General features: G+C 37.0%; 3 protein-coding genes and 1 non-coding gene across 10 annotated transcripts in view; 2 read left to right on the top strand and 2 right to left on the bottom strand.

Moving 5' to 3' along the window:
* The first annotated feature begins 41 nt into the window (after positions 1-41).
* On the top strand, positions 42-9,853 carry casp10 (caspase 10, apoptosis-related cysteine peptidase). 3 transcript variants are annotated; one of them, XM_017470760.3, is made up of 12 exons: positions 42-282; positions 3,108-3,379; positions 3,628-3,733; positions 3,935-4,070; positions 5,330-5,409; positions 5,583-5,610; positions 5,705-5,745; positions 5,834-5,846; positions 6,082-6,191; positions 6,288-6,402; positions 6,970-7,477; positions 8,913-9,853. In XM_017470760.3, the coding sequence occupies exons 1-12, from the start codon at positions 271-273 to the stop codon at positions 9,064-9,066; spliced, it is 1,575 nt and encodes a 524-aa protein (XP_017326249.1). In that variant the 5' UTR covers positions 42-270; the 3' UTR covers positions 9,067-9,853. The 3 variants fall into 3 exon arrangements, with proteins under 3 accessions (XP_017326249.1, XP_017326251.1, XP_017326246.1); XM_017470762.3 differs by having other exon boundaries at positions 43-282; positions 3,715-3,733; positions 6,285-6,402; XM_017470757.3 differs by having other exon boundaries at positions 43-282; positions 6,285-6,402.
* A 102-nt stretch (positions 9,854-9,955) lies between these two features.
* LOC108266931 (uncharacterized) lies at positions 9,956-11,645 on the bottom strand. The gene is made up of 5 exons (XR_008396588.1): positions 11,405-11,645; positions 11,167-11,305; positions 10,938-11,041; positions 10,511-10,600; positions 9,956-10,295 (listed from the first exon to the last, which is right to left on the bottom strand). It is a non-coding gene; the product is annotated as an uncharacterized LOC108266931 (transcript).
* Positions 11,646-13,989: 2,344 nt separating this feature from the next.
* On the top strand, positions 13,990-20,257 carry prkra (protein kinase, interferon-inducible double stranded RNA dependent activator). The gene is made up of 8 exons (XM_017470910.2): positions 13,990-14,128; positions 14,684-14,856; positions 16,327-16,408; positions 17,281-17,359; positions 17,598-17,715; positions 18,257-18,351; positions 18,476-18,638; positions 19,448-20,257. Exons 1-8 carry the CDS (start codon positions 14,115-14,117, stop codon positions 19,603-19,605), a joined length of 882 nt encoding a protein of 293 aa, XP_017326399.1. The 5' UTR covers positions 13,990-14,114; the 3' UTR covers positions 19,606-20,257.
* A 1,316-nt stretch (positions 20,258-21,573) lies between these two features.
* osbpl6 (oxysterol binding protein-like 6) overlaps positions 21,574-24,559 on the bottom strand; it is a 60,116-nt gene continuing 57,130 nt past the window's right edge. For 4 of the 5 annotated variants that reach the window (XM_017470838.3, XM_017470841.3, XM_017470840.3 and 1 more), the window contains one exon: positions 21,574-24,395. In XM_017470838.3, the coding sequence (XP_017326327.2) occupies positions 24,287-24,395 (109 nt within the window). In that variant the 3' untranslated portion in view covers positions 21,574-24,286. The remainder of the gene's footprint in view (positions 24,396-24,559) is intronic. The other variant, XR_001813000.3, reaches the window with a different exon arrangement.

Here is a 24,559-nt window from a genome sequence, read left to right as displayed (position 1 = left end):
GATCCTATTGGCTCGATGTAGCTACATGAGAAAACGTCATGAAGTCGCACATGCGCACTGAAGGGGAACTGAAGTCTCCGGAGCAAGTATTCCTCTAACTTTCATTGCATTTCCTTACAGGAAAAATAAACTAATAGAATTATTAGTGACTCAGCTCATTTATTCCCCACTAAATCGGACAAATTTTGTTGTGGTTAAAACCCTATCTATAACAATTGGGTAAAGTATAAAAAAAACCCGAGACCCGTCCTCCTGATTAAGTCTTTCATCATGGAAGATCAGGTAAGTCTAGAATAAATCCTTATATGAGTTAAGACTCATCTAGTTATCCGTGGTGACAGAAAATGAAGCTTCCGATGAACGAGACATTGAAAAATAAGTTGTTGTTGTTGTTTTCAAATTAAACATGTCTTTCAGATTCCCGATTTCAAAGACATTAAAACTGACTTATTTGTAGTGAGTACATTAGACCGACGCTAATGTACGGAATTTAGCATTTAGTTCAGTGAATCTCATGTTATTCACTTTCCTCGCACACTCTGAAGGTTTTATCTAGACTAGTTTTGTTCCACTTTTATAGATTAAAAAAGGGCCTGTGGTTATTCAGTGTTAGGCCGAAAGTCACTCCGTCTTTTATCAAGTTCAGCGAGTAAAGTGCGCCAGACAGTGTCAAACAGTGTCCCCATTAGGTAAACAAATGCGGATTATAATGAACTAAACTAAAAGTGTATGCATTAATATTACAGTCAATTCAGATCAATTGGGGCAGTTATTTAGGTATTTAACTGGAATAAAGTTGGTTTGATGTTGGACTGTCGATATTCGCAGATTTGCGGAAATGAAGGGACCGTCTCTAAAGTTACCTAAGACATTGTTATACACGTTTCTAACTTCAATAGCATTTGAAGGGAATAATTTACAGTCATATAACCAACTGTAAAGTGTTCATCTATATGTCAGGTATGAGAAACACCTTTTAGATTTTTGATATTTAATAAAATAAACTATTAAATCATATATAAAAAATAAACTAAATAAACTAAATAATTCCCTTCAAATGCTATTGCGCTTTAAATTATGGAATATTTTGTATATGGGCCCATTCGGTAGTGAAATTCATATCAAATTTACATATGATTTAATAGTATATATTGTTAAATATCAGAAATCTTAAAGGTGTGTGTTATACCTGACACCTAGATGAACACTTTACAGTTGGCTTCATGACTGTTTGTCACTCCCTTCAAATGCTATTGAGCTTTAATCTGTGGAATATTTTGTGCATGAGAGCATTCTGTAGTAAAATACATGGCAATATTTACATATGATTTAATAGCTTACTTTAATAAATATCAACATTTTAAGAGGTGTGCATTATAGTTGACACCTAGATGAACACTGTACAGTTGGTTGTGTGACTGTAAGTCATTCCCTTCAAATGCTATTGAGCTTTAAATTATGATATATTTTGTGTATGAGCCCATGCAGTAATAAAATACATGGCAATATTTATGTATGATTTAATAGTTTATTTTGTTAAATATAAAAAATCTAAGAGGTGTGCATTATAGCTGACACCTAGATGAACACTTTACCAATGGTTATATGACTAAGTCATTCCCTTCAAATGCTATTGAAGTTAGAATCGTGTTTAACAATGTCGTATGTAATGGTCCCTTAATTTCCGCATATCTGCGAATATCGAACGTCAAACCAACTTTATTCCAGTAGTAAACTACACGTTTTGTAAGTTTTTCTACCACTTAAAACGTTATTTATTTGCAGCATACTGATTCACTGCATTAATAAATCAAATTTCAATAACATGAATTATTCAAATGGCTTCTCCAAGATCTTCTCCAAAGTCATCATCACCATATTGTAGCTTTGTATAAAGAGAGTTGACCACATATTAAGATGTTCTCTAATTCATTTTTCACAGCAGTAACAAAAATAACATACTTTAGAAAGTCTTCAGTATCTTTAGTAAGTTCATAAACAAGCGTTTCTTAAAAAGTCAGTAGTAAAAACAAAAAAGTAAAAAATAACTGTAAATAATAAGTAAAATTGTATAATTTATTTTGTGTCATAGAAAAAAACATTGACCTCAATCTTAAGTGACATGAACATAAAATCACAAAGTAAAAATCAGCTTGCTTACTAATTAGTATGCCTAAGTAATGTTCTACATTCACCTGATTAAAACACAGTTTAATGCTGTCACGTAATGGAGGCACAGACAGAAGCAAATGGAGGAATGACAGTTTAACACAACAACAAAAACAACAAGTCCAAAGAATAAGGCAGAAGACAATAATCATGAACAGGCAGCGGTCAGGCGATCGGGCAAACAGCACATACAGGGCAGAGCAAAGAGACGAAGTTGTAAACGTAAGCAAAGTTTAAAAAAAAACCCAACAACCACAGAATAAACGGACACGATAGAGACAAGGCAACTTGAGCATATGGGGGAATAGTCCTCTTCGGCCATGTTTGTAGTTGGTGGTGTATTCTGGGAAATGGGGTTGCTAGTTTGCTGTGATATGACAAATGCACATATAGTCCATCATTAATTATAATTATGTCCATCCATCTTGAACATAATTCAGTTATAAACATCTGCACAGGATTTGAACGAACTTTATACTTATTTTATTACAGTATTATAGCCTAAAAAATAAATAAAAATAAAAAAACTAGCCAAAGCATATGCCATGTTTCCTCCATCAAGATCTTAGATGACCACAGTCCCTTATATGAAGTCACACAAATTAAGTCATGTTATTTTTTCAGGCAATTACACCACTTATCAGGCAAGGAAATATGATCATTTACCTGATGTCCTGAATGCACTCTGTGATATAATATAACATTTATGCCCCAGTCACTTTTACTTTCCTATTTTCTAATGAATTGTCTACAGGTGGAAAATACAGAATTAAAACAAATAAATAAATACAATTTCTTTGCTGTTTTTAAGCTCTTTTGCCTCTTATCTATACTGTATGTGTTAAGGTTGGTAATGGTAAGGTTGAATTGCTAGATTGGTAATTTCTCAGATATGCATGATTAAACATACACTGAATTGTCTTTTCATGTACTTCCAGGAGTTCCGGAAGCTTCTGGTGCAGGTTCACAACTCCTTGAGCCAGAATGAGATGCTGGAGCTCGTGTTCCTCTGCTCTGATATTCTCAAGAAAGATCTCAGTGATGTAGTCACAGCCAGAGATTTGTTTTCTCTCCTGCAGAAGCGTGACCTGCTATCCTCTGACGATTCAAGTTTGCTTGTTGAGCTGCTGAAGATCATCAAACGTGATCAACTTATCAGAGACCTGCAATTAAATCCACAACTCTCACGCAGTCGTGTCTCCCCCTTCAGGTCAGTGCAGCACTTTGGGGGTACATCTTTTGGTACTTCCTTCTCAAATAATGTACTGTACATGCTGCTATTTGTACTTCTCACTGGTTAATGAATAGAAGCAGTTTAAAATAAAAAAAAATTAAATATTAATTGTCTAAATATAAAATCTAAGATGCGTGTGTATATTTGTAGGTTTTTTTTTTAGGTTTCCTCTTTGAAAACAAAATGCTGTTTTCTGAAAATCATTTATCTCTTTAAAATTATAGGCGGATGTTATTTGAATTGTCAGAGAACATCTCAGATGATGATCTGCGCAATATAAAATTTTTGCTGAACAATACTTTACCCCGCAGGAAACTACAGCAAAATGTGGTGAGTGTACCATTGTAAACACACACTAACTCCTACTGTACTGTCATTTTATTCCAATCAATACACTAACACTACAATATTTTTACAGTACTATTATTATACAGATCAATAAAGTAAAAATCTATAAACAATAATTGATAAATAATTAAAGGCACTAAAATATTATATTATAACATTATTGATATAATTACACATTTACAGACAGTACTGCAGTTGTTTCTGGAAATGGAGAAGCGAGGCTACATGAGTGCAAATAACCTTGGCACTTTAGAAAGCATCACTGAACCTGTATGCCCTAGTTTAAAGAAAATAATCAGTCTTTATCAAAAGGAGAACGGTGAGTAACATACTTGTATGATATTGTATGCATTTTACAATGCAGTGATGAAAATATTTCAATATTAAACAACTCCAAAGGAATTTAGCATTGATTTTTAGACCAATGCTAAGTTACCCATCAAGAGTACAAACATTAGAATAAAAGACTTAATCAGGTTTGTACACTACAACTACAGAACGAATGCTTGATTAGATCTACTTATACCACTATTTAGACAGTAAATACAATGAAAGTAAGCACCAGTAAGGACCTCTTGTCTGTCACATAGGAAGTCTATTAAAATTCCTTGTCTCAGCTTTCACAACATTTAGCAATAAGGACATTGTAGGTTTCAACTATATCAATTAAAAAACAGTCTCTTCTAAACTTAAGTGTGTTTGTCTGACAAAATTACTGTGCTGAGCAGTACTGCAACAAAACCGTCTACACATATCACTACTTGTTCATTCTCTGAAAATAGTGTTCTTTAAATGCTCTTAAAATCTCATTTGGGTTATTAAGGCTTCTTGGCACCTTAAAAAATGTCTAGGTTTTCATTTTCTGATATGGCAACTGGGTTCTACATAGAATCTTGAAATGTTCACCCAGAATGACAACTGAAGAAGTCTTAATGATTTTTAAAAATAGTATAGCATGTACTGTAGGCTATTGTAAATGTCAATACTAATGACAGGGCTGTAAATTATGAACACTTGAATATTTAACTTTAGCTGTTACCCAAGCTAATAGGGTGATGGCACCTGTATGACCATAAAATGAGTGTATGTGCCAAATAAGACAGCATTATTTAAACATAAGAATTAAGAATGACATGTTTCGTGACAATGTTTATGTAATGTGACTGCAGATCCTTCAATCCAGATCCTTTCACAATGTTGTTTGTTGATTGGCTAATGGTCCGAGAACTTGTTGCTCTGAATACCATTGTATGTCTTTATTTATGCCTCACCCGCCAATGAATAATGTGCCAAAAAACAAAGTAAGAATTCTAGAAGCATAAAATGAAAACAAATGAAGAATTTCTATACAAAAACAATCACTGACTAAATTTAAATCCAGTTGTTTACTGTTATTGTAAATTCTCTTAGCAAGGTCAAGGCTTAACCATTGTGATCTGACAACTTGCATAATAAAATAATCCAGGAGGTGGAGTCCATTGTCCAGTCTTTTGTTCACATTGCACATCGTTTCGATTAGTTTTGATTATCCCATCTACCTTAAGAAATCTAACCCTTGATTGGGTATTCATTTTGTAGGTTCTAGTGTTCCTGAAGAAATGAAAGGCAGGGACAAGTCTGATTCCCAGGACACCTCAGTAACCACCAGACCAGATCCGGTATTATATAAGCAACTAGGCATTATTATTCTCACATCACACTTTATACATGATTGTTTTTAGCAGACCAATTTAACTGTTAAAAAATTAAAACCTTCAGTGTTGACTGTGTGACCCCTGTTCTTGTGTTCCTAATTTTATCTTGTTTTATTTGCAATGTTCTATACCATTAGCCTGAGGACACTGCTGCATACCACCAAGGTACAATTTCAGACTAAGCTCTACAATAATATTTTATGTTGGTGAGATTGATCTGATATTAATGAGGTTCTTGTTTTGGATTTGGCGTCTCCAGAAGAGCCCCCCTCATATTTGAGTCATCCACTGTGCACCGAGGTTGGTTAACACTCCGCTGTCTATTTGGAGGAATAGAATTTTCTCTTAACAGACTAATAACATGTTGCATATTTTGTCTGTTTCACAGGAGCATTCCTCAGGTAAGGAGTGAAAACTGAAAAATGGCGTGAAAAAAACCCTGTAAATTGCTGTTCCTGCTTCGCACGAAATTAGACTGTAGATAGGAATTTGCTACACAGTGTATCCAAAATGCAGATTTGTTTGTATTTTTTGTGTATTATTTGGTATGCAGCAATAGCATACCAAATAAACAGCTATAAGCAGCTATAGCAGCTAGCTTAGCTAGCTGTGTGTACTCTGTCATATGGCCTCCAGGTAATGCTGTACAAGAACACGTTGCTCACTTGCGTCTTTCTGAAACTCGAAACCTCGCCGAAGGTGACAGGAACCTGAGCTTTCCTGAGCCTAACCAAAATAACACACCGGTAAATTTCTCTTTAGTAATTCTGAAGTTTTTCAGTGTGGGGTGTGTGTGCCTGGTCTGGAATGACGGTACTTTGATGTACTTTGTGCTGCAGAAGCTGGAGCAATATGACATGAGTGGAGATTGGAGAGGATTCGCCTTGATCATCAACAACTATGATTTCTCAAATTGTCAAGAACTGAAGAATAGAGAGGGGACAGACATAGATGAGAGTAAGCACAACTAATGCATATACACTCAAACCACATGTTGTAGTAGCATGAAATGTTGTATTTGTACCTGTGCCACTGAGTAAGGCTGATGTAGAGAATATTACCCTTTCTGATGGTTTCACGATCATATTATTATTCACAACACCCTAATTGGATTATATTAGATTATTATGATTATATTATTTGTGACTCTATTGGTAACAACGATGGTGTATAAAACTGATCTGAACTGTATGAAATGTGTTTCTAAATATTTTGCTTTGGAACTTTATTTTATGCATTAATGAGATGGTAGAAAAGCATTTAAGAACATTTCAGATGTCCGCACATTCATAATTTTTTCATATATGTGGTACATGTGACTTAGACACAGTACAAAATACACAACAGAGTGGGCAGTGAACCAGGCAGCATCACATTTTGTTTTACATTCACAAAGAACTTCTGTCACTGAAATAATTAAGAAGCAGTGATGCTTTAAAGCCAACTTCAACTAATTTTGGTCAGTCTAATAGGGTTACAGTGGATTCTATTTGTGTGTGTGTGTGTGTGTGTTTGTGTTTGCAGAGAGTTTAGTTGCTGTACTCCGTTGGCTGGGGTTTGAAATTGTGAAAAGGCAGGACTGCAATAGGGAGAGCATGCTGGAGGCTCTGGATGAGCTGCGCCGGCGAGATCACACTCAGGCTGACTGCGTGGTGTGCTGTGTGCTGACTCATGGCTGTGAGGGTGGCGTGCAAGGGGTGGATGGAAAGACAGTCTTGCTAAGGGAGCTGATGGAGCTGCTTGATGGCATTCATTGCCCTTCCCTCCAACAAAAACCCAAACTCTTCTTCATCCAGGCCTGTCAGGGTGTTCACGAGCAGCAGGTGGTCTTCCTTCAGTCAGATGGTCCTAATAACACCTCAGACGTGGAGTTCTTCTGTGATGCTGAAGTGCCCAGAGAGTCCATACCTGCAGGGGCTGACTACCTAGTGGCCATGGCGACAGTGTCAGGCTGTGTCTCATTCAGAGAAAAATCTAAAGGATCCTGGTTCATACAGTCACTGTGTAAGAACCTCGAACAGCTTGTGCCAAGGTGAGCATGCACATAACACATCCTGTAATTCTCTGGAGTTAATTAACTCTGTATATAAAGTGCAGTAGTAATTGTGGGAACAGATGGTTCACAGCAACAAACTGCTTGTTTTATATATATATATATATATATATATATATATATATATATATATATATATATATAATTTATTTATTTATTTATTTACAGAGTATTTAAAATGCATAATAGGATATTTTTACTTTTAGCATTTTTATTTGTTTTTATTGCCATTTTGTATAATAACCAGAGTTGGAAACACAAGCAAATTATGATAACAGAAAATAGTACAATTACAGGTGGAGGGGGGGCAGGGGGGAGATGGGGGGGGGCAGTGTGATCATAATCAAAATTCCAATATTACACAATGAGTACAGTGTTGTTTATGATACACAGTAAACCTGCAGTCTACTGTCAGGGGATCTGCCCACCACAGTTTACGAAATAAATTAGATTTACTTTTTAATGCATATCCCAGTTTTTCCATAGATATGACTTCCTTAATAAGAATTAGCCTTAATTAATTAGCCTTAATTAATCCTTAATTAAAGGTGGTTCAGTGCCAACCTATTTAATCATGATTGCTTTTCAGCCCAACCTCAAGGATTTAATAACATCTGAAAATTTCAACACTGAAGGGAATGATATTCCCTGTAGACAAAGACGTTCTAGACAAATGTGTGCTTCTAACATTCTGGCAACAGTTTGGGGAAGACCCACATATGGGTGTGATGGTCAGGTGTCCACATACTTTTGGCCATATAGTGTAGTCGTCCTGTCTGGAAACTGTCATGTGCCTTACAGGAATGAATGGGAGTAGGAAACACACAATAAATAGATCACTGTTAGGCGGCAGTGACTGATTAAAAGGAACATTATACCAGAAGCGTCTTTTTTTTTCCCCTAAAGACATCATGTTCACCATGCATCCATATACACTTCTAATTAGTCAGCCAGTGTTTCATAAACTCAGAATACTCCCAGGCAGCTTCTGCAAGAATGTCTAGGTCATGATTTCACTATATAATGTTAAAGACTGTGGTGGTGGTATTTACCAAAAAAAAATTAGCAAACCCACTTTGTGTTCAATATTTTTCAATAATCAGGTGGCGATCTTTAGAAATTTCAACCAATACTACATTTAAGGCATTTACATACTAATGCCACTCAGGTTTTGGTGGCATTTAAAAAAATACACTGTGGCTGTCATGTGGCTTTATAAAACCGCAAAAACGTGTTTGGGCTGAAGACAGTTTCACTTTCGAAATGTTATGACTTGTACGTGATGCTTGTAAAGCTGGGTTATCCACCTGTGATGTCATTTTTATGACTCAGTAAACTAGTATTTGTGCAGTTTATATATTTGTGCATAAAATGTAATTTTTTTTTAATTTTGTGTTTTATTTTCTGCATGTAGTGGTATTGATCTGCTGTCCATCCTGACTAAAGTGAACAATGATATGAGCAAGAAGGCTGACAGAACTGGAACCAGAAAGCAGATGTCAAAGCCAGAATTCACACTGACTAAGAGAATAGTGTTCCCTATACCAAAAACCCCTATGCCCCCCTGAATCATCATTTATCTGATTACTTTATCTGGATTCCTATGCACATGTATGCAAGCTCTTACTCAAGACCTTTAGGAACTGTTTTTTTTTATTATTTTTTTTTAAATGGTCATAGTTATATATATTTTAATTATTTGACATTTTAAGGCCGGATGAACGCACACACCACTGACAGTTTATGAAAGACACGACAGCAGTAGACAACAGAATTGTACCACTAATTGTAACATGTGCCATACTTGAACTACCTTCAGTTTACAGTGCATTACAGTACATTACATTTGGGTTTGCCATCATGAATGTGGATATTAAATGTATCTAAGTGTGTTAAACACCAAATTAAATTAGGGGTTTAACAATAGTGCAAATGTGATGAGAGGATATTTTATATATTGCCTATTTTTATGGAGAATATAAAACATTTTTCAAATCTATTTTTTATATTGGGTACATAAAATGTATTTCTGCTGAGTTCAGTAACTCAGTAAACATCATACTGAAAGACTTTAACTGTAGCCCTTGTTTGAACCCTATATTTTAGATACCGCTTGTAAAGTATGTCTGATTGTTTTTATAATACTTTGTTATCCAGGATGAATTAAACACACTCCAATTCTGAGCTCAGGTTACTTTACAGTATGGTGTTTCGCATGTTCTCCCCATGTCAGGACAAAATGTTTACTGAAGATGAATGAATGATAATATGATGTGTAATGTTATTATGGGAAATCAAATCAAGGTAGCCTATTTCTCTCTTGAAATTAAGAATATAAATTAAATTGAAAAGAAATCCCTTGTAGACTGTTATTTTTGTCACACCTTTACACAGCATGGTACCATTACTATAAATATCAAAAAGTCAACAAAAAAAAAATATCAGAAAATAATATTGAAAAAGCAGCAGCATGTTTCATAAGTCTCAATTAAAGGTGTTGTCACATGCATATAAACTCAGTTGGTCATTAAGCCCTGTATCCATGTTCCTCCATAACTGTGTTGGATTGTTAAAGGAATAAAACTAGCTTGTCTTCAGTCATTTTATATTCAGCTCACAGCACCACATTGGTATTTGCATGTTGCATTGATATTTCCACATAAGGACTGAAGTGTAATATACTGTGCAAGTGTTAAAGTGAAACTGTGTGTAATTGTGAGGGGCACTTAATAATTCTTTGTTGATGCATCTGGTGGTTCTGTTAAAGCCCTTTTCCCAGCTCAGAGAGACGGCAGATCTGTTAGAAAACACCAAAATTCATTGCCCATTAAAGATTAGAATAAATGTTCATCCTCTCCACCAGGATACAGGCAAATGACAAACTATAACGTTTCTATTTATTCAAGCTATAGATAGGTTCAGTTACAATTTGACAAACAAATATGCATGGGCTTTTGTTTCTTTCTTCAACAAAGTGCTATGATTATGTGATTAAAATAGTGCACATCTAACCAGAATGTTAAGCTCCTCCTGAATCTGATGCAGAGCTGCTCTCAGCAAGCTGATAGTCACGTCTTTCTCTTTCAGCTGTGTCTTCAAGCCCTGCACAAAAATCACCCATTTTCTATTCTTATGGATTTATTAATGACAATTTGCTGTCATAAAAAAAAGATACAATTTAAAAACCTTTCATAAGTATGGATTAACCGACTCAACTTTAAGAGAAGAAACCAGACGCGGCTCATTCATCCATAAGAACATACAAACATACTGTCAAATAAGCCTATTTCAGAAACACAGCCTTTGCAGCCCCATTATTTAATCCTCATTTACCAGTTGACAGCAATATTTATATTATTTGAAACAAACCGAATTATAGCCAGTTGCACTGATTCCTTACTGAGAATTAACATGTACTACATCCAAATATTCTGCTTACCTCAACCTCAGCTTCAAAATTGGCATGAAGTTCTGCAGTCTCTGACTGAAAAGCCATTCTTTGTGTCTCTCTCTCTGCCTTACTCTGATTCAGCTGCTCCTTCACTAAAAAGGATCACACTCTAGTGACTATAGCTCACACCCTGCAGATACATGGCATATTAATTCAGCAATTTTTACTGTTTCATACTATTTAAGAGTAAAATTATACTTAAATTTAATGCACTCACTAGCAGATTGCTAGCTCACCACACTCTTTAGATAGTGCCCTATGGCAAGGAGCCTGGACTCACACCACAAGAGTTGCTTCTTCAGGCATCTTTTCTGCTCCTCTTCAGTCTTCAAACAGTTGTCATCAAACACACTGTCCTAGTTCACACACAGCACACAGATACACATACATGAGCACATCCTCCACCTTTTAAAGTGGCTTTAGATCAGAATCAATTAGATATGTGGTACTCGTACCTTGTAGGGTCTGAAGGAGCTTTTGAGGAAATCATAGTCTTTTTTGAGCAGCACTATAATGAAAGAAGTAAGGAAAGGTATACATAAAAGTGCAGAGAGCCAATCAGATTACAACCTTCAAGATCCTGAAGGTTGGGGCTAGAAAAGTGCACAAAAGATACTGCAGCAAATACTTTCTATCTCATGGGTGAAGTGTCTGAGACTTGTCTAGGCCTGTCCCTAGTCTAATCTTACATAAAGCTCCCAGTTGACAAAAAAGCTCCCCAGGACGTCCCCTAAATGGCCTCTACAATTGTCCCCCAAACGTCCATGTGTACTTCGTTGAAAGTAACACATTCTGTAATGTTATGATTTACGTTATTACTCTAGAAAGTAATAACGGCTAGAAAAGTGCACAAGTAATAACGGCTAGAAAAGTGCACAAAAGATACTGCAGCAAATACTTTCTATCTCATGGGTGAAGTGTCTGAGACTTGTCTAGGCCTGTCCCTAGTCTAATCTTACATAAAGCTCCCAGTTGACAAAAAAGCTCCCCAGGACGTCCCCTAAATGGCCTCTAAAATTGTCCCCCAAACGTCCATGTGTACTTCGTTGAAAGTAACACATTCAGTAATGTTATGATTTACGTTATTACTCTGACGTCCTTGGAACGGCCGCCAGCGAACATTATAAACCGGACCAATCGCGGACCTGAGTGGACGTTCGCAACGTCTGGGGAACGTCCCCTGTTTGCTGGGCTTACACCATTGTGAGCTGGCCATGGCTAAATTTTAGTCCTCTGTGATCATACCATATCTCTCCTCAGCATGTTTCTTTTCATCCTCTAGAGTCCTAATGTGAGCTGCAACCAGTTTACTCATCTCAGACCTGTGGTCCTGTATCAGTTTCCTGAGAGAGAGAGAGGGAGAGGGAGAGAGAGATTGTTACTGTAATGGAGGATTAATGGGAAAGGGTCAAAATGAGGTGACAAAAAAGAATCTTTGAATCCTACTCCATCTCCAGCTGATGATGTTGCCTGCATTTATTAGCCTTGAGTTCTGCTTCATCCAACAACTAGAGAGAGACAGACACTAATTTCTCTTTTTGCATGTTTATTTATTTATTTATTTATTTATTTATTTATTTATTTATTTATTTAAATGTATTTAAATTTTATTGGTGTTTGTAAGTGCCAAGTAATGTAATGATGCATGTGTGCAAGTCTGTGTCTGTATGTGTGTCATGCAATAATGTGACATGTAACATTCATGCCAATGAAACACTACTGAACAGAAGAACTGACAGACAGACAGACAGACAGAGAGAGAGGGGGGGTTGGGGTATCTAGGAACGTAAGAGAGTGCTGTGAGGGACATAAGTGAAAGCAATTCTACTTTGGAACACACGTCTTATGAGAACAGAGGCCACATATGGGACAGAGTAGAGAGACTCAGAGGAAGGAGAGTGCATCTGACCGCACGGTAACTCTGTTGGTGTGATCTGCGTTCATCCTGGAGCAGTGCAGTCAACTTGCCCACTTGTTCCTGCATATCCTGTAGCACCTCCTGCCTGTCACGCACACACGCACACAGACCTAGCAACACTTTGTAGCGGTAATGCACATTGTATCTACAATATTAACTGTTACTAATTCTTACACTAACATAACTAGAATTAAGTGTGAAAAACTCAGAACTTTTACTATGGTGGCTTAGTGGTTAGCATGTTTGCCTTGCACCTCCAGGTTTGGGGGTTTGATTCCTGCCTCCACCCTGTGTGTGCCTGCACATTCTCTTCGTGCTTTGGGGGTTTCGGGGGGTACTCTGGTTTCCTCCCCCAGTTCAAAGATGTGTTGTAGGCTGATTGACATTCCCAAATTGTCCGTGTGAATGTGTGTGTGTGTGATTGTGCCCTGCGATGGGTTTGCACCCTGTCGTGCCTTGTGCTCCGAGTTCCCTGGGATAGGCTCCAGGCTCCCCCATGACCCCGTGTAGGATAAGCTGTACGGAAAATGGATGGATGGATAAATTATGATTGCGGACTTACACAAAGACTAGTTGGTATTTACGCGTTACCTACTATAAACATGTAATCATGCAATCAGCTGTCAGAAATGAAAGCCAATGACTATGGCCTAATCAGCAGTTATGGAAAGTATACCCTGCTGAAAAATACAATAGAAACCATTACAAAATTTGTAGTGGTTTTAATAATTATAATGGAAATTGTATTGGTTTAAATGGAAATTGTAACCGTCCCTGTGGGTCTCTATTGGTAATTTGTTGCCTTGTTGGCATTTTGTCTTGTAGATACCATTAAGGAATAATAATGGTAATGGTTTTAATGGTTAGCTGATGGCTTGTAATGGTAGCTATTTGTAGTGGAAACCACTAGAATTTCTGTGATGGTTTCTTTCTTTTTTTCAGCAGGATATGTGAAAAAATAGAGAAGTCCCTACTATGACAAATCAGAATAATATGGAATGGTGTTCTTGTGCAACTTTTGGGTTGATTACTTTCCCTGACCATAATTCCGACATGAATGTAGCATAACAATTGGGTGGAGCGTGTAATAGGTTCAAATGTCTGTCAATTAAAACAGTCTCTGATTGGTTACAACATCAAACACGCCTCCAACCGCCAGGTGACGGGTGTTTGGACGCTGCAGAACATTACTACTGTATTAAATAGGATGTCAAAATAGTCCGCGACTTGTGAGAATTGCCTTAATAATGACTGAAACTGAGTAAGTTTGAACTTTTCATGGCAATACCAAATTGCTTCTAAGCATTTTAAGGAGATATAGAGTCCTGTGCCTGTATAGGCTTACTGATTAGCAATGTTTGCTAGTTAGCTAAATGTTTTATGCTAGATGTTTAGCTTGCTAGCCAACTGAGGCTAACTCAGGGATGGAAACAAAGTAGTTTAAGTTGCCTGGAAATAACCTGGGAAGAGTGTAGGAAAACCTTTTCAAAAATATAAAATAAGCATACTATATGACGCTGTGGAATTTAGCTAGCCGGCTCAGCAGTATCAGTTTCATCCGGCTAAGTCAAGGCTAGTAGGTTACCTTTAGATAATGTCATGGCAGGAAAATAGATTAAAGCATCATTAACTAAAACCTGTAGCGGTTACTGCAGCAGGTTGGACTGTTCTTGCACGGCTGTGCAATGGGTTTTATGAATATTGTATTGGGAATAATAATCTGTTTGTACTTCCTAATCTAATTCCAGGTTTTAGGTCAGTGCTCTTTGTTTACTTGACGTTAACAAGATACATTTTTATTTCTTTTCAATTTCAGCTTGGGTCTGGCATGCCAACATGTCCTTCTTGACAAAACGCCAGTTCAGCTGCTTCACGAATATGGCACTAAAACTGGCAATGTGCCTTTTTACATGATGGAGAGAGCAGATGGAGAAGCCCACCAACCGCTCTTCATCTTTAGTCTTACCATTGGAGACATCACCTGTACAGGTCAGACTCACACTGGATCTCACACAGCGGTATGGGTTAGACTCACGATAAACCTCATCCACCTGTACAGGTCAGACTCGCAGTAAACCTCACGCACTGAAACAGGTCAGACTCGCAGTAAACCTCGCGCACCTGTACAGGTCAGACTCGCAGTAAACCTCACGCACTGAAACAGGTCAGACTCGCAGTAAACCTCGCGCACCTGTACAGGTCAGACTCGCAGTAAACCTCGCGCACCTGTACAGGTCAGACTCGCAGTAAACCTCGCGCACCTGTACAGGTCAGACTCGCAGTAAACCTCGCGCACCTGTACAGGTCAGACTCGCAGTAAACCTCGCGCACCCGTTTTGTATCTGCTGGTATCTGTTTAACCCTGGCCCCACCCCTGTCCTAAAACCACCTCCATTATAGCAGGGGGAATGTTACTGTCAGATACTGCTCCCCCTGTGTTCAATAAGAAATAAAGCTTATACATGTGTCAAATTCATACTGCAGACTTTTTTCCCCCACAACAGATAAGTCCTATGATTTTTAACCTGACATCCCTAAATTTGTCCATAATAGCATGGGGAACACATCCTGAAGGGGCTAGGGGGAAACTGAGTTCAATACAACACTTTTACAGGTGCCTGAGGTTGATTGTGAGTCTAACCTGTACAGGTGTGTGAGGTTTATTGTGAGTCTGACCTGTACAGGTGTGTGTGGTTTTTGTTGTGAGTCTGACCTGTACAGGTGCCTGAGGTTTATTGTGAGACTGACCTGTACAGGTGCGTGAAGTGTATTGAACTGTTTCCCCCTAGCCCCTTTAGGATGTGTTTCCCCATGCTATAATCGACAATACATCATATGCGGATACAACATGGGTCAAACTTGCACTAAACCTCATCCACCTGTACAAGCCACACTGACTAAACCCTATACAACTGAACAGATCAGACTCAAGCTAAACCTCATATGGGTCAGTCACTCAATAAGCCTCATATGCCTGTATGGGTCAGATGTATGCTGGACAAGATATACCATATTATCTTTGAGGGAGGTCCTCATGAATTGTGTACACCCAAAGGGATATGCAAGTATGGAGCAGTGAAGCGAGCATTCAGAGCTCATCATGCCTGTGAGCACTTAAGTTCTGCAACAGCTGAGATCTTTGTGTTTTCTTTCCCCTCATTTGCCAGGATTTACTTTTTGCGCATTAATTAAGTTGATGTTTGTGACTTGGTGCGGGCGTAAGATGTCTGTTCTCGCTACTTCTGATAGTTTACTCTCAACCAACGACCTTTCTTCTGGAAACACAGACCGTGAAACATTCCCAAGTTGATTGAGACAAAAGAGCTCACAATAAACTTAACTTTAATGTTAGCTTCAGCTACAGATGAACAAACTGTGCAGCTATATGATAACATTATTTTTTTTTTAGGTTGGTTAACATGCCTTCACTGTATCATTTTCACTCTTTATTTATTATAGGCCAGGGTCCCTCTAAAAAAGCCGCCAAACAAGAGGCTGCAATGGTGGCTCTGAAAATACTGGAGTTAGACGTTGAAAAATGGTGAGTACACAACAGATTGCAGTTTATAAGCTGTGACATTTGTGAAGGATTTGTATTTGTGAGATGCTGGCATACACAGTCTGGCCCAATACATCTATCAAAAAGAATGCATATTTAATTACTTTTTAAATTGATTTATTCCAGAAGAGATACAAGTGATGACAGCTGGCATGTGGAGTTGATTGTGAGAGTGGTTGAATAGCAAGGATGAAGAAATGGATTGGAGTACAATTATGTGTGTTTGTTGTATCTGAAATGAAATGGGTGTAATGCAGTTAGTAAACTGTTTACACACATATTCAATAGGTAGAGTCAGTCATATTATGCATAGTGCTATGGTCAACAGCCACTATGTGCTCTTTAGTGTTCTAAATATGGGTAACAATGACTGTTAGGAGAGAAAGAATTGAAATAATATTACGCTGTTACATGAATAAAACAATGAAAGAATAGCTCAAATATAGCAGGAAATATCTAATGAATATACAATTGATATTCTGTCAGTAAATCTATAAAACATGTAATATAAACAGTAGCTTGTTTAACTCTGTTAATACGGCCGAGTTATGAACTAAATGGTGTCGGTAATTTCCGTTGCCAAATTGATATTAATAATCTAGAACTAAACAAATGATTACTTACATTGTCATACACGCACAGTTGGTGCTTGGATAAACAAAGTTGCTTTTGTTTTTATTTGCTGTAAACGAAAGCACTTTCAGTAATGTTTTGACTACCAGTTCTGGTAACCATCTCCATGGCATCGGCAACACAGTGCAAAAAATGACCGTAGAGCAGGGAGATTTGTAAAAACTGTTCCATAGTATAAGACTGCAGTGGTTTCATTAGACATTTCTCATTTTATTCCAAAGCCCTCCAAATCAAAGGATTGAAAATAATGACTGTGGTGGTGAAGCAAACGACCAGCCTAATCCAGTAGGAATACTGCAGGTAATCACTAGTCTTTTCTAAACACCATTAATTACGTTTCTCTTAGTGAAATGCTCAATGCCTGTAATAACGATAGAAGACATATACAAATGTAATCTTTCCATGGTTTTTCATGACTAACTTGATAATCATTAACTGTGTTTATATGAATTGTTTCACCAAGGAATACTGCATGTAGCTTTCGAGTAAGCGTTAGTCAAGTGTTCATTCCTGTGCTTGAATTGTGCCTGTCTTGCAGGAGCTTGCGATGCAGAGGTCATGGCGTCTCCCAGAATACATAGTATGTTCAGAAGCAGGTCCGGATCATAAGAAAGAGTTTACAGTAATTTGCCGGTTGGAGACACTCTCAGAAAAAGGTTTGTAGCTTTCTATATGATATCAAGCGTATATTCTCTGTCCAGTCTATGTCCAGTTTGACTATGTATTGCAGTGGAAAAAAAACAACAACCTTTAACTCAGCCATAAATTAAACTTAAGCCTGTGCAAACATGGATTTAAATGTTAAACACTAAAAATCGTTTCCCTGAAAAGCATATTAAACAATGGTAGATGTAGGTTAAAAATATACATCCTTAAATGCAATTATTATAACAAATTATAAATGCTACTCTGTGGGTATTTAAATCATGTAGATTAACATGATAAATAACATGACGGTCGGTTTAAAAAAAAAAAAAAAAAGTCAAGAATGACCATGCTTTGGTATTTACATTTATTTAAGTGTCAAATATATGAGAAAATCTGTCTTATTGACTTGATGACTGCTGTATGTTCTGTTTTAATAGCTATGCTGTTATATTCATTGCTAATTAACAACACTTCTGGTTTAAAGCTGATAATGAATGTATTTTTGCTATAATATCCACCATAAGCCTCTGTGCTATATTGTCGAACCAGGTACCGGGAGCTCTAAAAAGAATGCCAGAAGAGTAGCAGCAGAAAAGATGTTGGAAAAACTACATTGTCTCTCAGGGTCTACTGAGATTACATGGGTAAAATGAGTATTCATTCACCCTCTGGGTTTGCCAGAGCGTTTTATATTTTGATTTAAAATTTTTTTAAAAATTCACTTTATTGCTGAAGATATGCCCCCCTGTTCGGTCTAATTCTCTGCAGAATCCAAAACCACATGTATACTTGGAGAGTTTCAGGAACTCTGAGTCGGAGAAGATTTTGTTACTGAGGAGGAATCCTCTCAGTATTCCCAACATGGACTATGTACAGATGATGCTGGAGTTATCGCAGGAGCAGGGCTTTGAGGTCACATATTTTGACATAGGTAAGTTTAGCTTTTTCCCTCCAAGAAAATACATTTTCACATACTTTCCTTCCCTGTGCTCTGACCCCAACTTCCCTGACCAGCCACTTTTGTCTCTTTTGCACATAGTTATTAAGACAAAAATGCAGCTTGTTATACTACTCATGAACTGTGAAGTATGTGGTGAAGAACATAAAGTAATAGCTACATCTGTGCTGAAGAATTGACACTGACTGCTCCTTCCATAAATGTTTGTGCACACAGCTTCCTTACAGCAACATATATATATATATATATATATATATATATATATATATATATATATATATATATATATATATATATATATATATATATATATATATATATATATATATATATATATATATATATATATATAAAAATATGAGAATTAAGCTGTCTGTTTGTAGACAACAATGTAAGTGTTAACAGGAACTAATTTGTTTCTGTAGATACAAAGCAAGATATGTTGTGCTTTAATTTATAGAAATGTGTAATTGGTGGTAAATTACTGTAGTATAAATGGAGCATACAGTATGATGATGATGATGATTTGTTGATAACCTGTTGATTATTGTCTTATAACCACCCCGCCTGATGTTTTATTACCTACATATTTGGTATAATTAAAAATTTTTTTTAAAAAGATCTATTAACTTGAATAAAATACTGTTTATTTGTATAGGTGCCTAATATTTGTTCAAAAGTCTTGAGAGGATATGGATATTTATTTATTTTGTTCTCCCCCCTTAGATTAACATCTTGTCAAACTTTATGCTGATATTTCGGTGTGTGTGTCTGTGTTGCAGATGAACTTACAGTAAATGGGCAGTACCAGTGTTTGGCTGAGCTGTCCACCATGCCAGTTACAGTATGTCATGGTACAGGAATCTCCTGCAGTAATGCACACAATGATGCAGCTCACAATGCTCTGCAATACATTAAGATCATGGCCAGCACCAAGTAATCACCAGCTACAACCTTCCAGTCCACACTGCATAGATAATAGCTTTAAATGAACCATCATGAACAAATTGGATCAATGTCTGAAAGTATGCTCTGCCCAATGTCTTAAGCTTGGCTGCAACTACAGACATTTTGTTTAAGCTGAAGTCAGTTACTTATTAAGAGAGATTTATTTATTCCTGATGAGTGTGTGACAACTAGGAATCATAGAATCAGTTCTGACCGTAGTGTATATAATTTTCTCATCAAAACCAGCCATTATTGACAAGTTGTTCACACTCTAGAAACAGAGCACTATATAAACATCATCTGGATTCTTTAAAAGATTTCTTGGTTTATAAAACGTTAACCAGGCTTTATATGAACTAGCTGGGGGAGAGAGAAAATTTGGATAGAGAAAAGACATATTTTATGAAGTGTGCCGTGTGTGAAGGAGTTTATATTTCTCGCTGACATTTGTATGTGAAAATGAAATGTTATATTTTTAAATCCTTATTTTGAATGTGTTTTGTTTATATTTACTCCTAATTATTTAGACGAATCATTAATTCCTCTATTCCTCTATCTATATAATACAATTAATTTAGTATATCTATTTATAATTATTCATGGCTATTGCAAGTCAAATAAACCATTTTCTTTTATTATTGAAATGTCATGTTTTCCTCAGGTTATTTCTTTTAATGTAACATTTATGTTTACATATTTAATGTGAAGCACTCCACTGAGGTTTATTACAGAAGTGTGGAAAGCAGAATGCTCCTTGATGAACTACTGCCTACTGTGAAAATGTTGAACATTTTCAGGCTGTTTTACAATTGATGTCTATTTACTTTAATAATAAGCATAAAAATCGAGTTAAAAATAATTTTTTGTATACTCTAAACATGTGTTGTGGCCGGAGCATGGTTTAGCACTGGAGTCTTGGAGAAGTGGGTAATTTGAATGAATGAATGCACATGCTTTTTTGTCTAAGCTGAGACAGCCAGTGGTACTTAGCAAAGCAAATTCAACTAACTGGGTCTTGTCGAGCTTGTGTGTGTGTGAGAGAAAGTGGCAGTTTAATTTCTGTTAAATTATTTACACTGGGAAGATGTTTATCATGGTAAAAATAAAATAAACAGAACCATGCTCTCTTTCACACCTGCCTTCCGAGTCCTCGTTTTCCTCACAACAGCCAGGGTGTTACAATATGCCATATTCCTATTTAAATACCTATAGAGACAGCCAAAGTGTGGAAATTATTTACTTTGAGATCCCGTATTGCTTGAATACCAATAGAATTATAGAAAGTATAGATGCTGATATACCATTCCAATTTTTGTTACAATTTGCCAGTGTTAAGGTTGTGAAATGCCAACTGAAATCTGATTGGAGAGTGACAGTTTTTCGAGGTAACAAGTCTTTGTGTGATTAGCTGAGCAGTTGTTCCCCTAATTGTCAAATCATCAGCATAGTTAATTTTGTCAATACTGGCTACAATGTGAAGCTTTCTTGGTTCAGTTTTGCATGTGAATTTTGACTGACTCAACAGAGTTTGTAGATTGGGTGAATGGTGTAGAAGTTGTGCAAATGAACCAAATTTTCCCTTAGGGTTTTTTTTGTTTTTTTTTTTGTTGAGTTTATACCACAGTGAGATGGGGCTAAATATAAAATGCTGTTTTATAGTACCATCTATACTGCGCCTTTCTGCCTAGTTAGGTGTTTCTAAGCTTTGCACTCTTGGCTCAGGGAAGAGCAACAGAATTGGAAAAACACAACTTCTTTTTCTTGGGATGTACATGTAATGTGTGTGTGTGTGTGTGTGTGTGTGTGTGTGTGTGTGTGTTTGCACGTGCTATAAAGAAGAAAACCAGGCCACAGATTTCCAGCAGTTTAGTATATTGGAACAAGCACTATGTAGCAGCGGTGTACAGTGATCATGGAAAGAGAAATATGCATTTATACAATTGCACTTCGTCAGACGAGACCCGTTGTAAAATGGATTTATTCAGCCAGAACACACCACTTACAGTAGTGTAGAGTCTGCTAGACTGGATATAATGAAAATCAATTAATAAATCTATCTGTAAAACAAAAACTGCTACTGAAACAAAACATCTTTATAAGGCATCAGCATCGTCGATTGGCAGGCTATGCCACGTACACATGCAGGTAGAAAACGATGATAAATTGTCTCAGATATCCAGTATCTTTTTCTGTTGTGCTGATGTTCCTTCTCTTTACATACATGTACACTTGACTAGAATATCAGATTGAAATGTTTGTACCTGGGATTATTTATTAATTGACTCAATGTTTCAGTTATTAAAATTAAAAGATGGTTGAAATATCCAGTCCCTCATGCTGGTGACTACGAGCGAGAGAGAAACCAAACAATAACATTTAACTGCACTGTACGCTACAGTGAATATGTCCCTCAGCTTGCCTGACAAATTCAGTAAAACCACAAGTGGTGCACTGTTTGCATATATATTGCACATAAAAATGTATCAGGTTTGCCTTTGCTTTGATACAGCAGCCATGTAAAAGACTGATGCCTGTTTGTTTTTAAATCAGGATTAAGGATGCAGAGTTACATATTATGCAGAAATGTTGACTGCTGTTCTAGACAGCAGAGTTAGTTCAGGGAGAAGGTGCACTGGTATCGGGTATACAGTGTGTGTTCAGTACTTAACACTCATTATAACTATAGTGCAGTACTGTGTTAGTATTATATAGATGCAGTAAGGCACAGCAAGTGGGACTGATGCACTGATACATGATTCTGTTAGTGAGAGAACGTCTGTTTACAGATAGGTAACTCTACATTTTACACATGTTTTTGAACTACCATTATAGTTTTGGTAATCTAGTGACATGATATTATAAAGAGAGGATTTTTCTTTTCTGCCTATAATCTCTATAACTAGTTCAAATGAACACATGACCTTGTCGCCCGTGACTCCTGTTTAACAGAAAGAACAGCTTGTAAATTCATTGCACTCAACATACTGGGCACAATCCAGTATGATCCAATGAACTATGCATAAACAATGCAACAATTTCTTAAAGGAAAATATGTTTTGTGATCAATGTGTCAAAAACCGCAAATTGAAAAATAATATTCAAAGCAATGTTGAAATCACTGGAGCAAAACGTGCAATTTTGTTTCATGGGTGCAGGTCTTGTAGGACAAATAGAAACATTCACTCAACAAAATAAATTGGAAACTGGGAAATTTGCATTAAATAAATATAAAAACTTGTCTTTGGTTGGAAAAAGAAACTGATTCTCAACACTGCCCACAACATGAAAGCGTTAATAAGCCGTTAGCTTAAGCAGGCTTTCTAAACAAATGTTTGAGGTTTATTATGGTGTAATAAGAGTTAGAATAGAGATTTAGTAACATCTTTTCTAATTTGACTGCATTGATTGAGACATAAAAGTTCAAAACCTTAAATCTATATTCTTAAAAAAACAAACAAACAAACAAAATCTCATTTTAAGGGTTGCCACTAGGTGTCACTGATGTAGTAATAGATCAGCTGTTACTGAGAGAGCGCGGATGTCCTGAACCTGGCACACACACAGCAAATGGAAGAACAGTTTACATTTACATTCCACTTATATTCTTACAATTTAACAAAATGAAACCTTTAAAACCCTTTAAGGGTTTAATCCTTAATTTAATCCTTTAAAAACTAAACAATTAAATCCTAAAATAGCCACATGAGCTTTTCTTAAGAGGATATGCTAAAAATACATGCCTGGGGAATGATGGGCAATCTTAGGTGATCAGTGTGTAAAGTATACACAACCTGGTAAATGTCTTCTGTCTGGATCTACTGTAAGAGATGCTATAATCATGGACACTGACAGGGTTACGGCACAGAGACGCCATGTTTTTAGGGTCTTTAAACGCATTTAGATGGCAGATTCTCAGTAGGATCAGAATGCTCTGAGGGTATTTTCAAAAGTATACGCAACTACATTTACAATCAAACTTGACAAAATGTGATTCAAAACGGTACCTATGTCTCTTAGGCAATTCCACGTCATAGCCGCTAAACAGTTGAAAGAAGCAGATGGTGCTGAATGAAAAGAAAACAACTGGCTGGTCTATATGTGTCCCACTGTCGGGACAAACCTACAGTCCCTGCGCTGGCAATGAGGTTCTCAGCTCTGACAGCTTACAAAAATACGGTTACGTTTCAAAACTACAAATGATATGTCAACAAGTCGGTGTAGCAGATGCCAATGAAAGCTGCCATCTAAACATGCAGGATATTCTGTAGATATTGTCTATGTAACCGAGAGATAAAATTCACACTGCCGGTCTAAACTTGAAGAAATCAAACTGATTTCACTAAAAGCATAAAACTGGGTTATTAAGAAGCGGCTTGTTAAGGCAAGGGCGTAAACGGGAAGCCTGACGGGCTTCAACAGGACAGATCTACAACTCCCGGACGGTTGCTGTGACAACGACCCTGTCTCTGTATGTTACTACAGTGAGAGAGACTCTGGATAGGGAGCGGTGGGGCAGCGTGTGCAGAGTCTGTCCTCATCCATCCCTCGGGAGCCACGTGAAAGCCGTCAGTATAGTCCCGTGCCGCTGCGCTTCAACGTAAGCCGTACTGTGCATAGGTAAAGCTTCTGGAGTCTGTAGCTATGGTGATATGTTTCGTACAAGCATTTAGATGCTACCACAGTTGAAGGTTTTCCAGCTTGAGGAAGCCAGGATCCTTACGCAGCTCCCAGTATGTGTTATTGGACACCCACTTCTCTCTCTGGTTCGAGTCTACAATTTTTCTGTGAATGAAAACATGGACAGATTGAAAGCTGATGAAGCGAAAGAAAGCATTAAGCAGCTACATTACAAATGTGTTAAAAGCTCAAATACTGTCTACTCTACAGACACAACACAAACATGCTGATATTAACAGACTATTTATTAGTGTCCTTGGAGACTTAAA

The sequence above is a fragment of the Ictalurus punctatus genome, chromosome 6, assembly GCF_001660625.3.
Source record: "Ictalurus punctatus breed USDA103 chromosome 6, Coco_2.0, whole genome shotgun sequence".
Lineage (NCBI taxonomy): Eukaryota > Metazoa > Chordata > Actinopteri > Siluriformes > Ictaluridae > Ictalurus > Ictalurus punctatus.
This window is presented reverse-complemented; position numbering and strand designations above follow the sequence as displayed.